Source organism: Pan troglodytes, chromosome 4 (assembly GCF_028858775.2).
Source record: "Pan troglodytes isolate AG18354 chromosome 4, NHGRI_mPanTro3-v2.0_pri, whole genome shotgun sequence".
Classification (NCBI taxonomy): domain Eukaryota; kingdom Metazoa; phylum Chordata; class Mammalia; order Primates; family Hominidae; genus Pan; species Pan troglodytes.
In genome coordinates, this window is record NC_072402.2 from 145,224,756 (window position 1) to 145,242,460 (window position 17,705).

At 40.9% G+C, this 17,705-nt stretch overlaps 1 protein-coding gene across 1 annotated transcript in view; it reads right to left on the reverse strand.

Moving 5' to 3' along the window:
* DPYSL3 (dihydropyrimidinase like 3) overlaps positions 1 to 17,450 on the reverse strand; it is a 119,498-nt gene extending 102,048 nt beyond the window's left edge. The window contains exon 1 of the mRNA XM_016954009.4: positions 16,684 to 17,450. Within this exon, the coding sequence (XP_016809498.3) occupies positions 16,684 to 17,064 (381 nt within the window). The 5' untranslated portion in view covers positions 17,065 to 17,450. The remainder of the gene's footprint in view (positions 1 to 16,683) is intronic.
* Positions 17,451 to 17,705: the final 255 nt, after the last annotated feature.

Genomic DNA, 17,705 nt, shown 5'->3' on the forward strand with positions numbered 1-17,705 from the left:
TACGGTATATATCCATCTATAATCCATCTGTAACAATAATCACCTTACATGTCAATGATCCAAATACACCAGTTAAAAGACAGAGATTGTCAGAATGGATCAAGAAGCAAGGCTTAACTTTATATTAACTACAAAAAACCCACTTCAAGTACAAAGGCACAGAGAGATTAAAAGAAAAGGAATGGAGAAAGAAATACCATGCTAACACTAATCAAAAGAAAGTGCAAATAACTATATTAATTTCATCCAGAATAGACCTCGGAGCAAGCGAAGTTATCAGAAATAAAGAGGGACATTACATAATGATAAAGGGGTAATCAATTCTCTGAGAAGGCATAACAACCCTCAATGTGTATGTGTCAAACAACAGAGGATCAAAATACATGAGGCAAAAACCTAAAAGAACTTCAAGGGGAAAGAGATGAATCCATTATGATAGTTGGAAATTTTAACGCTTTTCTATCAGAAATGGACAGATCATGGGCAGGACGTGGTGGTTCATGTCTGTAATTCTAGCAATTTGGGAGGTGGAAGCAGGGGAATCATTTGAGTTTGAGAGTTTGAGTCCAGCCTGAGAAACATAGGGAGACAGCATCTCTACAAAAAATTTAACAATTAGCTGGATGTGCTGGTGCACACATGTGGTCCCATCTACTCAGGAGGCTGTGGTGGGAGGGAAGATCACTTGGGCCTAGGAAGTCACAGCTGCAAGCCATGATCATGCTACTGCACTCCAGCTTGGGTGACAGAGCGAGACTCTGTCTAAAAGAAAAGAAAGGAAGGAAGAAAGAAATAAAGAAAGAAGGAAAAATGGACAGATCCAGCAGGCAGAAAATTAATAAGATTAATAAAGACATAGTTAAAATGGACATCTATAGACTACTTCATCCAACAAAAGCAGATTACACATTTTTCTGAGGCACAGATGAACTGTTCAACAAGAGAAGTAACATTCCGGGGTATAAAACACATCTTAACATATTTAAAAGAATAAAATCATGCAAGCTGCTCTTGGACCACAATGGAATTAAACTAGAAATAAATAACAGAGAGAATGCTGAAAAATCCCCAAATACGTGGATATTAAACAATATAACTGGCCAGGCGCAGTGGCTCATGCCTGTAAGCCCAACACTTTGGGAGGCTGAGGCAGGTGGATCACTTGAGCTCAGGAGTTCAAGACCAGCCTGGCCAACATGGTGAAACCCCGTCTCTTCTAAAAATACAAAAATTATCCTGGCGTGGTGGCAGGCGCCTGTAATCCCAGCTACTCGGGAGGCTGAGGCAGAAGAATTGCTTGAACCCGGGAGGCGGAGGTGTCTAAGAAGAAATTACAAAAAAATCAACCAAATAAAAATGAAAATATAAATTATTAAAACTTGTAAGATGTAGCTAAAGCAGTGCTTAGAGGGAAATCTATTACATTGAATACATGTATTAAAAAAGAAGAAATATCTAAAATTAGTAATCTAAACTTCCACTTTAGAAAACTAGAAAAAGAAGAGCAAATTAAAGTAAGCAGAAGAAAAGATTTCTTTTCTTTTTAAATGATAGATAAATACATTTCTTTTCTAAAAACAAAAATTAGAGTATCAATCAGTACAGAAAATCAATAAAACCAAAAGCTGGCTCTTCAAAAAGATCAATAAAATAGATACGTCTCTAGCCAGGCTAACAAAGAAAAAAAGAGAAAAGATACAAATTACTAATATCAGAAATGAAATAGGGACATCACTATAGAGCCTATGGATGTCAAAAGAATAATAAAGGAGGCCGGGCCCGGTGGCTCACACCTGTAATCCCAGCACTTTGGGAGGCCGAGGCGGGCAGATCACGAGGTCAGGAGACAGAGACCATCCTGGCTAACATGGTGAAACCCCGTCTCTACGAAAAATACAAAAAAAAAAAAAAAATTAGCCGGGCATGGTGATAGGTGCCTGTATTCCCAGCTACTCAGGAGGCTGAGGCAGGAGAATGGCATGAACCCGGGAGGCAGAGCTTGCAGTGAGCCGAGATCGCGCCACTGCACTCCAGCCTGGGTGACAGAGCGAGACTCCATCTCAAAATAATAATAATAATAATAGAATATTACAAACAACTGTATACCCATAGATTTGATAAACTAGATGAAAAGAGCCAGTTCCTCGAAAGGCATAATTTGCCAAAACTCCCACAAGAAGAAATTGAAAATTTGAATAGGTAAGCCTGTATCTATTAAAGAAACCAAATCAATAATTACCTTCCAAAGCAGAAAATGCCAGACTGAGATGGATTTCCTGGCGAATTCTACCAAATATTTAGGGAGTAAATTATGCCGATTCTCTACAATCTCTTTCAGAGATAGAAGCAGAAGAAATACTTCCCAGCTCCTTCTCTGAGACCAGCATTACTGTCACATTAAAATCTAACACAGACACCAAAAGAAAAGCAGAGCTATCTATGACAAACCCACAGCCAATATCATACTGAATGGGCAAAAACTGGAAGCATTTCCTTTGAAAACTGACACAAGACAGGGATGCCCTCTCTCACCACTCCTATTCAACACAGTGTTGGAAGTTCTGGCCAGGGCAATTAGGCAGGAGAAGGAAATAAAGGGCATTCAATTAGGAAAACAGGAAGTCAAATTGTCCCTGTTTGCAGATGACATGATTGTATATCTAGAAAACCCCATCGTCTCAGCCCAAAATCTCCTCAAGCTGATAAGCAACTTCAGCAAAGTCTCAGGATACAAAATCAATGTACAAAAATCACAAGCACTCTTATACACCAACAACAGACAAACAGAGAGCCAAATCATGAGTGAACTCCCATTCACGATTGCTTCAAAGAGAATAAAATACCTAGGAATCCAACTTACAAGGGATGTGAAGGGCCTCTTCAAGGAGAACTACAAACCACTGCTCAATGAAATAAAAGAGAATACAAATAGAAGAACATTCCATGTTCATGGGTAGGAAGAATCAATATTGTGAAAATGGCCATACTGCCCAAGGTAATTTATAGATTCAATGGCATCCTCATCAAGCTACCAATGACTTTCTTCACAGAATTGGAAAAAACTACGTTAAAGTTCATATGGAACCAAAAAAGAGCCCGCATTGCCAAGTCAATCCTAAGACAAAAGAACAAAGCTGGAGGCATCATGCTACCTGACTTCAAACTATACTACAAGGCTACAGTAACCAAAATAGCATGGTACTGGTACCAAAACAGAGATATAGACCAATGGAACAGAACAGAGCCCTCAGAAATAATGCCACTTATCTACAACTATCTGATCTTTGACAAACCTGACAAAAACAAGCAATGGGGAAAGGATTCCCTATTTAATAAATGGTGCTGGGAAAACTGGCTAGCCATATGTAGAAAGCTGAAACTGGATCCCTTCCTTACATCTTATACAAAAATTAATTCAAGATGGATTAAAGACTTAAATGTTAGACCTAAAACCATAAAAGCCCTAGAAGAAAACCTACGCAATACCATTCAGGACATAGGCATGGGCAAGGACTTCATGTCTAAAACACCAAAAGCAATGGCAACAAAAGACAAAATAGACAAATGGGATCTAATTAAACTAAAGAGCTTCTGCACTGCAAAAGAAACTACCATCAGAGTGAACAGGCAACCTACAGAATGGGAGAAAATTTTTGCAACCTACTCATCTGACAAAGGGCTAATATCCAGAATCTACAATGAACTCAAACAAATTTACAAGAAAAAAACAAACAACCCCATCAAAAAGTGGGCGAAGGATATGAACAGACATTTCTCAAAAGAAGACATTTATGCAGCCAAAAAACACATGAAAAAATGCTCATCATCACTGGACATCAGAGAAATGCAAATCAAAACCACAATGAGATACCATCTCACACCAGTTAGAACGGCGATCATTAAAAAGTCAGGAAACAACAGGTGCTGGAGAGGATGTGGAGAAATAGGAACACTTTTACACTGTTGGTGGGACTGTAAACTAGTTCAACCATTGTGGAAGTCAGTGTGGCAATTCCTCAGGGATCTAGAACTAGAAATACCATTTGACCCAGCCATTCCATTACTGGGTATATACCCAAAAGATTATAAATCATGCTGCCATAAAGACACATGCACACGTATGTTTATAGTGGCACTATTCACAATAGCAAAGACTTGGAACCAACCTAAATGTCCAACAGCGATAGACTGGATTAAGAAAATGTGGCACATATACACCATGGAATACTATGCAGCCATAAAAAATGATGAGTTCATGTCCTTTGTAGGGACATGGATGAAGCTGGAAACCATCATTCTCAGCAAACTATCACAAGGACAAAAAACCAAACACTGCATGTTCTCACTCATAGGTGGGAATTGAACAATAAGAACACATGGACACAGGAAGGGGAACATCACACACCAGGGACTGTTGTGGGGTGGGGGGAGGGGGGAGGGATAGCATTAGGAGATATACCTAATGCTAAATGACGAGTTAATGGGTGCAGCATACCAGCATGGCACATGTATACATATGTAACAAACCTGCACGTCATGCACACGTACCCTAAAACTTAAAGTATAATAATAATAAAATTAAAAAAAGAAAAGCAAACTACAGATCAGTATCTCTAATGAACAAAGATGCAAAACTCCTCAACAAAATATTAGCAAGTTGAATTCAACCATGTATACAGAAAGTTACACACCATAGCCATGAAGGTTTATCTCAGCAAGGCTGAGTTTATCTAGGCAAGGTTGCTTCAACATTTGAGAATCCATCACATTACATTACACATAATATAATCCAAACAGGCTAAAGAAGAAAAATCACATGGTCATATCAATAGATACTGAAAAAGCATTTGGCAAAATCCAATATCCATTCATGAAAAAAAAAAAAAAAAACTTAGCGAAGTAGGAAGATTGGGGAACTTCCTCAGCTTCATAAAGAATACGTTCAAAAAAACCTACAGCTAACATCATATTTAATGGTGAGAAACTCAAAGCTTCCCTACTAAGATTAGAAACAAGGCAAAGACACACTTTTTCACCATAACTTTTCTTTGTATCCTTCCTTCCCTTCTCTCTCTCTCTCTCTTTCTCTCTCTCTCTCTCTTTCTCTTTCTTTCTTTCTTTCTTTTTAATTTAAGTTCAGGGGTACAAGTGCAGGTCTGTTACATAGGTAAACTTGTGTCACGGGATTTTGTTGCACAGATTATTTCACCACTAAGCCTAGTACTCATTAGTTATCTTTTCCCAATCCTCTCCCTCCTCCCACCCTCCATCCTCCAATAGGCCCCAGTGTGTGTTGTTTCCCTCTATGTACCCATATGTTCTCATCATTTAGCTCCCACTTATAAGTGAGAACATGTGGTATTTCATTTTCTATTCCCACATTAGTTTGCTAAAGATAATGGCCTCCAGCTCTACCCATATTTCTCCAAAGGACATGATCTCATTCTTTTTTATGGCTGCATAGTATTCCATGGTGTATATGTACCACGTTTTCTTTATGCAGTCTATCAGTGAAGGGCATTTAGGTTGATTCCATGTCATTGCTATTCGGAATAGTGCTGCAATGAACATACACGTGCATGTGTCTTTACAATACAATTATTTATATTCCTTTGGGTGTATACCCAGTAATGAGATTGCTGGGCCAAATGGTATTTCTGTCATTAAGTCTCTGAGGAATTGCCACACCGTCTTCCACAATGGCTGAACTAATTTACACTCCCACCAACAGTGTATAAGCATTCCTTTTTCTCTACAACCTCACCAATGTCTATTATTTTTTGACTTTTTAAAAATAGTCATTCTGACTGGTGTGAGATGGTATCTCATTGTGGTTTTGATTTGCATTTCTCTAATGACCAGTGATGTTGAGCTTTTTTTCATATGACTGTTGGCTGCACGTATGTCTTCTTTTGAAAGTGTAATAGACATGAACACATGTCCTTTGCCTACTTTTTAATGGGGTTGTTTGTTTTTTCTTGTACATTTGTTTAAGTTCCTTATAGATGCTGGATATTAGACCTTTGTTTTCCATTCTGTAGATTGTCTGTTTCCTCTGATAATAGTTTCTTTTGCTGTGCAGAAGCTCCTTAGTTTAATTAGATCCCATTTATTAAGTTTTGCTTTCATTGCAATTGCTTTTGGTGTCTTCATTATGAAATTTTTGCCCGTGCCTATGACCTAAATGGTATTGCCTAGGTTGTCTTCCAGGGTTTTTAGAGTTTGGGGTTTTACATTTCACTCTTTAATCCATCTTGAGGTAATTTTTTTATATGGTGCACCACTGCTTTTCAACATTATTCTGGAAGTCCTAGCTAATACAATTAGACAGGAAAAGGAAATAAAAGTTATACAGATGTGGAGAGAAGAAACAAACTGTATTTCTTTGCAGATGACATGGTTATCTATGTAGAAAATACAAAAGAATTGAGCAAAGAAAAGCCCTCAGGAACTAGTAAGTGATTATAGCAAGGTTGCAGGATACAAAGTTAATATGCAAAAGTCACTTGCTTTCCTATATACTAGCACTGAGCAAGTTAAATTTGAAATTAAAACATATAACCATTTACATTAGCACCCTGGAAATGAAATACTTAGGTATAAATCTAGAAAACCCTGTGCAACTGAGGTAGAAATCTAAAGAAACATGTGCAACTTAGGTATAAATCTAAAAAAAAGTGTGAGATCCATATGGGGAAAGCTACAAAACTCTGATGAAAGGTGTCAAAGAAGAACTAAATAAAGGGAGTATATTCCTTGCTCATGGACAGGAAGACTCAATACTGTCTAGATGTCAGTTCCTCCCAACTTGATCTTTAGATTCGACACAGTTCCAATCAAGATTCTAGCACGTTGTTTTGTTGATATCAACAAACTGATTCTAAACTTCATATGGAAAGGCAAAAGACCCAGAATAGCCAATGTTGAAGGAAAATAACAAAATCAGAGGACTGACAGTACCAACTTTAAAACTTACAAGAAAGCCACAGCAATCAAGACAGTACAATCTTGGTAAAAGAACAGACAAGCTTGGAACAAAATAGCACATAAGTAGACCTACATAAAAGTAATCAACTGATTTTTATGAAGGAGCAAAGGTAATACAATGGAGAAAATATAATATTTCCAACAAATAGTATTAAAACAACTGGACACCTATGTGCAAAAAAAAATCATAACACGGATCTATGCCATTCACAAAAAATAACTCCAAATGGATCATAAACCTAAATGTAAGATGCAAAACTATAAAACTCCTAGAAAATAACATAGATGACCTTGGGTATAGTGATGACGTTTTTAGATACAACATCAATAGCACAATTCATGAAATAAATAATTGGTGAGCTGGACTATATTAAAATTAAAAACATATGTGCTGCAAAACATATTGTCAAAAGAATGAGAAGGCAATCCACAGACTGGGAGAAAATATTTGCAAAATACATATCTGATAAACAACTATTATCTGAATACACGCAGAACTCTTAAAACTCAATGATAACGGCCAGGTGCGGTGGCTCACGCCTGTAATCCCAGTACTTTGGGAGGCTGAGGTGGGCGGATCACCTGAGGTTAGGAGTTTGAGACCAGCCTAGCCAAAATGGTGAAATCGCATATCTACTAAAAATACAAGAATTAGCCGGGCGTGGTGGTGCACACCTGCAATCCCAGCTACCCAGGAGGCTGAGGCAGGAGAATCGCTTGAACCTGGGAGATAGAGATTGCAGTGAGCCGAGGTGGCACCACTACACTCCAGCCTGGGCAACAGAGTGAGACTCCATCTCAAAAAAAAAAAAAAAAAAAAAAAAACTCAATGAAAACAAATAAATGACTCAATTAAAAAATGAGCCAAAGAGCTTAACAGACACAGATGGCAACTAAACATAAGAAAAGATGTTCCATATCATATGCCACTGGAAAATTGCAAATTAAAACAACAATGAGATACCACTACACACCTAGTAGAATGGCCAAAATCCAGAACACTGACAACATCAAATGCTGGTGAAGATGTGGAGCAACAAGAATACTCATTCATTGCTACTAAGAATGCAGATTGGTAGCACCACTTTGGAAGACAATTTGGCAGTTTCTTAGAAAACTAAATGTGCTCTCACCATGCGATCCAGCAACAGTGCTCCTTGGTATTTACCTAAATGAACTGAAGACTTATGTTCATACAAAACGTATGTGCACACGAATGTTTATAGCAGCTTTATTCATAACCAAAAAAACCTGGAAGCAACCACGACATCCTTCAGTAGGTAAGTGAATAAATAAACGGCCGCGCATCCAAATATTCAGCAAGAAAAAGAAATGAGCTATCAAGCCATGTAGAGACGTGGGGAAAATGTATATGCATGTCACCAAGTGAAAGAAGCCAATCTGAAAAGTCTACATACTGTGTGATTCCCACTATATGACACTCTGAAAAAGACAAAACTATGGAGGCAGTAAAAAGATCAGTGGTTGCCAGGAGTTGAGGGCAGAAGAGAATGATGAACAGAGAGAGCACAGAAGATTTTTAGGGCAGTAAAACTAATTCCTATAAGATATTACAATGGTAGATACTTGTCATTGTATGTTTGTCCAAGCCCATAAAATGCGCAACACCAGAGTGAAGCCTAATGTAAACTATGGATTTGTGGTGATAATGATTTTTTTTTTTTTTTTTTTTTTTTTTTTTTTTTTTACCAGAGTCTTGCTCTGTTGCCCAGGCTAGAGTATAGTGTCACGATCTGGGCTCACTGCAACCTCTGCCTCCCAGGTTCAAGCAATTCTCTCACCTCCCAAGTAATTGGAATTACAGGTGCCTGCCATCACACTTGGCTAATATTTGTATTTTTAGTAGAGACGAGGTTTTGCCATGTTGGACAGGCTGGTCTCGAACTCCTGACCTGAGGTCATCCACCCACCTTAGCCTCCCAAAGTGCTGGGATTACAGGCGTGAGCCACCACATCCAGCCAATGATGTGTCGATGTAGGTTCATCAATTGTAAAAATCTACCACTCTCGTGTGGAGTGTTGCCAGTGAAGGAGGCTGTGTGTTTATGGAGACAGGGGTATATGGGAAGTACTCTCCGTACTTTCCACTTGACTTCACTGTGAATCCAAAACTGCTCTAAAAATACGAGCTTATTTGTTTTTTTAAAAAGGTGATATCTTAGTCTGCTCAGGCTGCTATAACAAAATACCATAATCTGTGTGGCTTATAAATAATAAATGTATTTCTTACAATTCTGGACACTGGGATGCCCAAGATAAGGCAGATTCAGTGTCTGGTGGAGGCCGGCTTTCTGACTCAGACGCTGCCTTCTAGCTGTGTTCTCACCTGGTGCAAAGAGCAAAGCAGCTCTCTAGGGCCGCTTTCATAAGGGCGCCAACCCCATTCATGAGGGCACCACGCTCATGACCAAATCAGTATATTACCTTGGGGCTTAGGATTTCAACCTATGAAATTGGGGGTACACAAACCTTCAGACCACGCTAAATGATAAAAAATAATTTAAACACAGAAATACTGCATCTCCTCACTTTTGGGGAAAAAAATGCATGTCACAGATACACACACACACACACACACACACATATACACACAGATGGGAAGAAAATACACTCCTAGGTTAATGGCGGTTTTCTCCAGAAGATGATGAGGAAACGATGTTTATGTTTTCTTACTGCTGATCTCTTTGCTACATCTTAATTTTTCCAACATTTGTTTTTCATTGTGCACCTACATAGCTGTGGCTTAATAATGCTTTTTTTTTTTTTTTTTTTTTTTTTTTTTTTTTTTTTTTTTTTTTTTTTTTTTTTTTTTTTTGAGACGGAGTCTCGCTCTGTCGCCCAGGCTGGAGTGCAGTGGCGCAGTCTCGGCTCACTGCAACTTCCGCCTCCCGGGTTCCCGCCATTCTCCTGCCTCAGCCTCCCGAGTAGCTGGGACTACAGGCGCCTGCCACCATGCCCAGCTAATTTTTTGTATTTTTAGTAGAGACAAGGTTTCACCGTGTTAGCCAGGATGATCTCGATCTCATGACCTCGTGATCCGCCCGCCTTGCCCTCCCAAAGTGCTGGGATTACAGGCGTGAGCCACTGCGCCCGGCCTTAATAATGCTTTTTGCAAAAATGAGTAAAGACAAAAATCAGGAGGTAAAGGGAGACGTGGGGACTCCCTTGTTAGCCACAAGCTATTGGCCCACCTCCACATGCATATTTGTAAAGAGTGCTGAGCACTAACCAGCACCTGGTCTGTAGCCTCATCACAAGCCTTCAACAGTTTTGAACTGTCTCTCAAAAATTGTTCAATAAAAGGGCATCTATCACTGAAGTACTCTGACAATGGACTCATTAATGACTAAGTTGTTAGAACCACTGACAATTATCTATTTAGTCTAGGGACCATAGACTTCCAAGCACTCACCCAATTTGTTGGACAAGACAAGCCACTGGGATAAAGGAAAACAACCATAATTTCTATTTGGATTTTTTGTATCTCTTCTTTTTTAGTTTAGATTTTTTATTTACATTTTATGATGATCATAAGATGTTTTCTTTTTAAAGACAGGGTCTCACTGTCGCCTCTTCCAGTCATGGCTGGCTGCAACCTCGACTTTTCAGGCTCAAGCAAACCTCTTACCTCAGCCTCCTGGATAGCTGGGACCACAGTCGTGCACCACCATGCCTAGTTAATTTTCAAATTATTTTTAGAGACCAAGTGTTCTACGTTGCCCAGTCTGGTCTCAAACTCCTGGGCTCAAGCAATCCTTCTGCCTTGGCTCGCAAATTTGCTGGGATTACAGGCATGAGCCACAATGCCCAGCCAGTCATAAGATATTAGTGTGATATTTCCATATGTAATTTATATATATGCACATATGTGTAAACATATATACACACACAAGGAATATGGAGCATGCCCAAAAAATTTTTGTTTAAAGATGCACAATCAAGAAAGTTTACAAGAAGACCATTACTATAGGGACCATTTGGTCTAGCCCCTTTGTTTTAGAAAGAAGGAAACTATAGCTCGAAGGGAAGGGAGGTAACTTGCCCAAGTTGTACAGCAGGTTAAAGGTTAGGTCTGGAAACTGAGACTGCTAATAATTTATCCACTTTGATTTTCTGTTTGTTTTTGCATAATATGTTCTTTGATGGAGTAGAACTGTCTTTTGAATGCAGTGTGATTCTATGTTACAAACATATTTTAATGTTACATACTCCTAGAAGCTTAATTTTAAAAGTGCTCACACACCTAAATGGACCTTCTGCCTCCTCCATTTGCAGTCACAGATTGCATCCTCCTCAGACAGATTTCCTCTTCCTTGTAAGCTTTACTCCCTGTCTCATGGAAACATTACTTGTCAGGATAACGCCCAGTGGAAATAAATCACCAGGAGAATCAGCTGTAAGAGTCACTGACTGAAATCATCAGAGACAGTGTTCTGGCTGTCTTAAACATTACTTACAAGAGCTGTCAGCAAAACCCTGTCTCCAGGGACCATGACTTTGAGGGAACTCTGCCAATCGCAGCATTACTGAGAAGGCATATTTTTTATGTTCCTCAAATGCCTACTGTCAAACTAAACCAAAGTTCTGAAAGGTCACAAACACTTCCAAGTTTGGGGAAGGAAACCTACTCCCAGATTCAAGTGTGGCCTGAAGGCCAGGTAAGCAGGAGGCATTTTTTCCTAGCTTTGGTACAAACTTTTATTTGTCAGAGAAGACTTATAAAATTTATTTACACACCAGGGTTTGGATTCTGATAACTAATGAGGCCTTTATAAGCCTAGAATTCTATTTCCAGCTGTCTCACATTGTGCAGGATAAAGAGGAGAACATCAATTTCTCTGAGTCACTTTGAAAACTTTTAGCCCAGGAAAAACAAGACAAATGACAAATGGTAAGAAGGTAACGGCCACATCTCATTTGTTTCTAGATTGTTCCCTCTGCACCCAGAGCCCTTGCCAACTTCATGAAGGAAACATCTTGCACAAAAGAGGCCCACATGGGAAGCAGGAAACTAGAAATGACCCAAGACTCCTGATAGAAAGTTATCAATAAAAACCCCTGTAATCATAATGTCATTACTTTGTTTTTGCTGGATGACAGAGTCCTTATGATATAATTTGCTCTTGGCAGGCCATATCATAATTGTCTTCCTCTTAGTAACTATTTTACTGCTAGGAAAATTCAGTGTGCATGGAAAAGCATCTTGAGAAATGATGAAAAATAAATACGTTTCACTTAGAATTGCTTTTCTATGCACTTAGTATCAAAAATTATAAATGAACAGTTGTGTAAGCCAACCATAGAGGATTTTAGTAACATGAATGCCTATTATGAGAAAACTCTAAATACACAATTTAAGAAGGTGTTCATAGATAGGTTTGGAACCACTATATTAGCATCTAGTGATAACTCAAACCTGGAATTTGACACTCAGAGACTTTTTTTTTTTTTTTGAGACGGAGTCTCACTGTGTTGCCCAGGCTGGAGTGCCATGGCGCGATCTTGGCTCACTGCAACCTCCACCTCCCGGGTTCAAGCGATTCTCCTGCCTCAGCCTCCCAAGTGGCTAGGATTACAGGTGCCCACCACCACGCCCAGCTAATTTCTGTATTTTTAGTAGAGACGGGGGTTTCACCATGTTGGCTAGGCTGGTCTCAAACGCCTGATCTCAAGTGATCTGCCCAGCTTGGCTTCTCAAAGTGCTGAGATTACAGGCGTGAGCCACCGCTCCCAGCCTATGATTTTATATTTTTATTCTGTAAACACTTCTGTTATTTAACCTCATTATGATTTATTAAATAAACTCATTTTGTTAAGATAGAAGTTAATAATTAGGTATGCTAGATGCAAAGCATATTTTGATTTTACCAAGACATTAAAAATATCTTTTGATAGCTCTGCAATCAACTTGAAAGAATAAGGATTTTGCAGCAACTGTTCTCCAAGGTTGAACAACTGGTCTCAAAGTTTCCTGTGTAATGGGCTGGTGGCACAATAGAAGAAGGGTTCTAGAGGTGTGGCAGGAAAATCTGTCCTTGCTCTGAATAATATTGACATGTCAGGAGCCGACACGATGGCCAGGCTGGTCATATTAAAATAAGGAAGCAGCCTCCCCACCTGGAAAGAACACAGACTCTGGAATCAGAAAAATCAGATTGTGAATTCTGGCTCCCCCCACTTATTATTTATGTGATTTGGGACTAAACAATTAGTCTCTGGGGTTCAATTTCCTTATCGGTATAACCATTTTCTGTGAGGAAACAACCTTTTGAGCACTATTTGGTATAGGCACACAGAAAGTGTTCAAAAGGTGATACTATCAAATCAACAAATGGTACAAAGCTGGCAGTAGGAGTGCTGTATTATAGAATTAAGGTTTAAGATTATTATGATAAAATAGAAAGATGAGCTAAGATAGTGATAAATATTATAGAAGGAAGAAAAAATAAAATCTTATAGTTAAGATTTTTTTGGGGGTGGTTTGTTTTAAATTAAATTGTACCAGCATAGAAGGGGAACATCCTGGCCTAACAGCAGCTTACGTGAAAAAAGTTTCTGAAAGCTTGAATGGCAGGATGTTTGCCATGGAGACAATAGTAAGTCATAGATGCATATGTTCCGTAAAGTCCAAAAAATTAAGTAACATAATGCACTTCGCCATGGTCATATCCCATCTGAAGCAACGTATTCAGTTCTGGGCACTGTATTTTGAGAAAAATATTTACAAAATATGTAATATAATATAACCTGAAAAGGAAATCAGGATGGTAAAATGCTCATACAAGAGAAGACTGAAGAAGCTAGGAATAATAAGGGTAAGAAAGAAATTTAGGGAGAATGAGATAATTGCCCTCATACATGTAACGGGCATTAAAATTGAAGAGTAATAGTAATAACTAATATGTACTGAATACTACTGTGCAAAGTAGTCACCATTATCCTTATTTTGTACAGGAGAAAACTGAGGTACCCAGAGGCTAAGTTACATGCTTACAGTCACATAACTAGTAAAGGTTGGGACAGATTTCACTCCATTAATTCATCTCTAGATCTGGGAGAGATATTAGAGCTATTTGCCAAATATTTCTAGTCTTACAGGATCATGGCAAGATTGTATTCCACCAATTGCTTTGAAGCTGAGTATAGACATGGTTTTCGGCCAATGAAATGTGAGCACACATCATGTTCATTACTTCAGCAAGGAATTAAGTGTGTATGCAATTTGCCACATACTAGTCACAGATGTGTAGAGATGGAGCCTCCATCAAGTTAGGCACAATAATGAATAGAGCTTCCCTGTTGACTCACATTGGACAAATAGGAGCAAGAAATATGCTGTTATGTTTTTTATTAAGCTGCTGAGAGTTGGGGGTTGTTTGTTACTATGGCATCACCCAGCCTTTTCTGACAGATACAAGAGTGCACATACCTAAAAATCATTAAAATGTCTCATAATAAGGAAATATATTTACCCTTATATTTCCAAAGGTCAGAACTAAGAATAATTTGTAGAAACTACAGGTAGGTAGATTTGGGCTTAATTTTTTTTTTTTTAAGTAAAGTTGTCCAACAAGTTGCTTCATGAGGTAGTGAGCTCCCTGACAATGGTTGTATTTAAGCAGAGGCCAGATGATCATTTTGCCAGCTATGTGGCAAAACAGATGGTTTAATTAAGGAGGTTTAGTGTATCAAACATTTATTGAGCACCTCCAATGTGCCAAGCATTCTAGCCACACAGATAAATCCAAATACACAATCTCTACTCTCAAGGAAATAAACAACAAGTTCAGAACTTGATAACCTCCGTGGTCTCTTCTAACAGTGTGATTCAACCAAATTAGAGATAATAACATGGCCTGGATGAAGCAGATGGCAAGCCCAAACTTACAAATGACTATGTAGCACTAGAAATCCTGCTGATGCCTAGGTTGTATTATTATTTCTCAATTAGTAGCCAAAAGTATAGGGTTTGCAAAAGGGAGGAAAACGGGAGAATTGCTAGGTTTAAAGGAGGAATATTTTCCCTTTCTCTAGTTACCATTCTTAAATCTTGCAAACCCAGCATATTATCTGGCTTACATCAGGGGTGTTTCAGCAAAGGGAATAGCACTGACTCACAGCAATTGTTACCGACCTTTTCCATCACTACTCCCGCCCGTTCCAGTCAGGAAGGGAATATTTCAATATGGATCAAGTCAGACATGAAGAAAGGAATAACCTTTCTGTAGGGTTCTTCTTCAGTTTAGATATCAACCAAAACATTTGCAAAATATCAGAAGTTTTCCCTAAAACGTTGGTGAGCAAGGGCTTAGGGGAATCACGCACTAAAAGGATGATGTGAAAATCACAAACTAAATGAATGATTTCAGAGGAAGCCGACATTGTTTTCCAAGTGGTACCCTTGAACAGCACTAACTTCAGCACTTATTTTCCCTGGTGGTCTTAGTAGTTAAAGGTTGGTTGGTTGGTTTGTCTAAACTTTCAAAAATCAAACAGTGGACAGAGATGCTGTTCTTTCACTAGCTCATTGCATTTTAATGGAAAAACAACTAAAACCTGAATAAGCATTAACTGTAATTGCTCTGAGGCAGACATTTCCATTTCAGGTTGTTATTCCTAACCATATTAGTGCAGAATAATACATGCGGATGGATTTTGCGGCCATTACCTAGACAAGGGTGAGGGCATCTGATTACTATTATTCCCCAACTGAAAGCTTCAGTTTGAACTCTGAAGTCTCCAGCCCTGCCAGGCCCTGCATTTTCTGAACTACATCTCTGAGTCTCTGTGAAATAGACACATAAATCAGGGCAAGCTAGATTTCAATGCCATCCCTTCAGTCAGTTCAGTGTGACATAAGTTTCTCAAAAATACACATACAGAAGAAATTGGCTTTGGCACATTTAAGAGCAGCAGGGAATTTGCATCTCATGCTAGTTTAATGTGCACTCTTAATACTCTCGTCTATTTTCTAAAATATAATGCTATTCTTGCAGAGGCAGCTGGACCCCTGTAATACCCAGTCTTGTGCCAAGCTATGTACACAAATACACTCTTTACAAACACAGATGTGAAATGCCGTGCTAAGACAGAAGCGAGGCATAGAGAGAGATTCGCGTGTTTAGTCTAGAGGCTCCACACCCAAAAGTTTCAGGGACAGAGCTGATGTTTGAAGACTGAGAGGGGAGACCGCCCCTCCAGTACTTTCATCCGGGCACTATGGAGATGACCCCCATATTCCCAGCATCACTTTGCCCTCTGCCGTGGTGACCCGGGTTGAGATTTAATCTAGGGCCAGAGGGGGGCAAGACAATTGTGCTGTTGGCTACTAGAGAGAAGAGCTGGAAATCACTAAGCCTTCCCGGGCTGACACACCCACCCAGACCGGATGGCCCAGGAGTGCGGCGAGGAGGCAGGGGCAAAGGACGCGGCTCCAGGCAGGGGAACCCGGGCATCCCTTCCGCGCTTGCACGAAGATGCTGCAAGTGGCGACACGCGCGAATCCAGGGTCTGGGCTAGGAAGTCGCGCTACGCTCAGTGGAGGATGACCCTTTCCTCCTCCTGGTCCCCCAGCCCCGTGCAAAGTGAGCTGGAGAAAGTTGTGCCCGGGCCATGGCGGCCAGGGCTGGAGAAAGGAACGAAGGCAAGCAGGGAAGTGACCCGGGGCCCCCTTACCTTGTCCTTGGGACCGAGGTTCTGCAACACCTCTTTGCCGGTGGCGCTCCGGATCTCTACCCCGGCGGGGGCGGGGGACGCGGGCGCGGGCTCCCTGCTCTCTTCCCGGCCTTGGCCCCTGCGCGGGGTGTCCCCCTCGATCCCGGGCCGACTCCCCGATCCTCGGTCGCTGCCCTGGCCGCTCCGAGGAGTCTTCGCGCCCCGCTGCCCCACGCTGAGGGCATCGAAATCCAGCGTCTTGCTCTCGAAGGCGCCCTCCACGTTGCAGAACATGCCGCCGTATTTCTGCCGCGGGACCTGGTCCGTGGTGCCCGGCCTGGCCAGGTACACGGGCAGATCGTCTTCGTGGGAGCTGTCCCAGCCCCTCCTGCCCGAGGCCATGGTTCAAGCACGAAAGCGGCCCGCGGGTTTTTCTTCCCCAGAGGCGGAAAGGGCAGCCGCCGGCAGCGTGCGCCGAGCCACAGTGACTGTGGCGGGAGGAGGCGCCTGAGCCTTCGCGCCAGAGGCGGCAGTGCTGCTCCGATTCCTGCCTGTCCCTAGCGAGCCAGCGAGCCACACAGCCAGCCAGCGCGCGGAGCAGGGGCCCAGAGTAGCGCCGCGCTTGGCTCACTCGCTGGACCTCTCGCCCGGCCGCACCTCCTCACGCACCCCCAACCCTAACGTGGCCTCCCGGGCTGACGCAGCGTCGGTGCCCATCACAATCACAAACCAAACTTGGCGCGCGCGCACACGCACACACAGGCGCACACTGCCCGCTCGCGCAACAGCCTTGCCTCACACACTTTCGCGCAAATTAGACGTCTTAGAAATGTTCACACTCCAGCACTTGACTGCTTCACCCACACTAACTCCCTAGTTTGCCTCACAAACACAAAGCTTTCTGACGTCCCTCGTGCACAAAAACCCAGCTGACCCAGGTGGATTCATCTCAAAGCCAAGTCCTGATTTACAACTAACACATACAAACTCAAATTTACGACAGACTCACAATCCTACCCAGAACCCCGGACTTGCCTCATCCT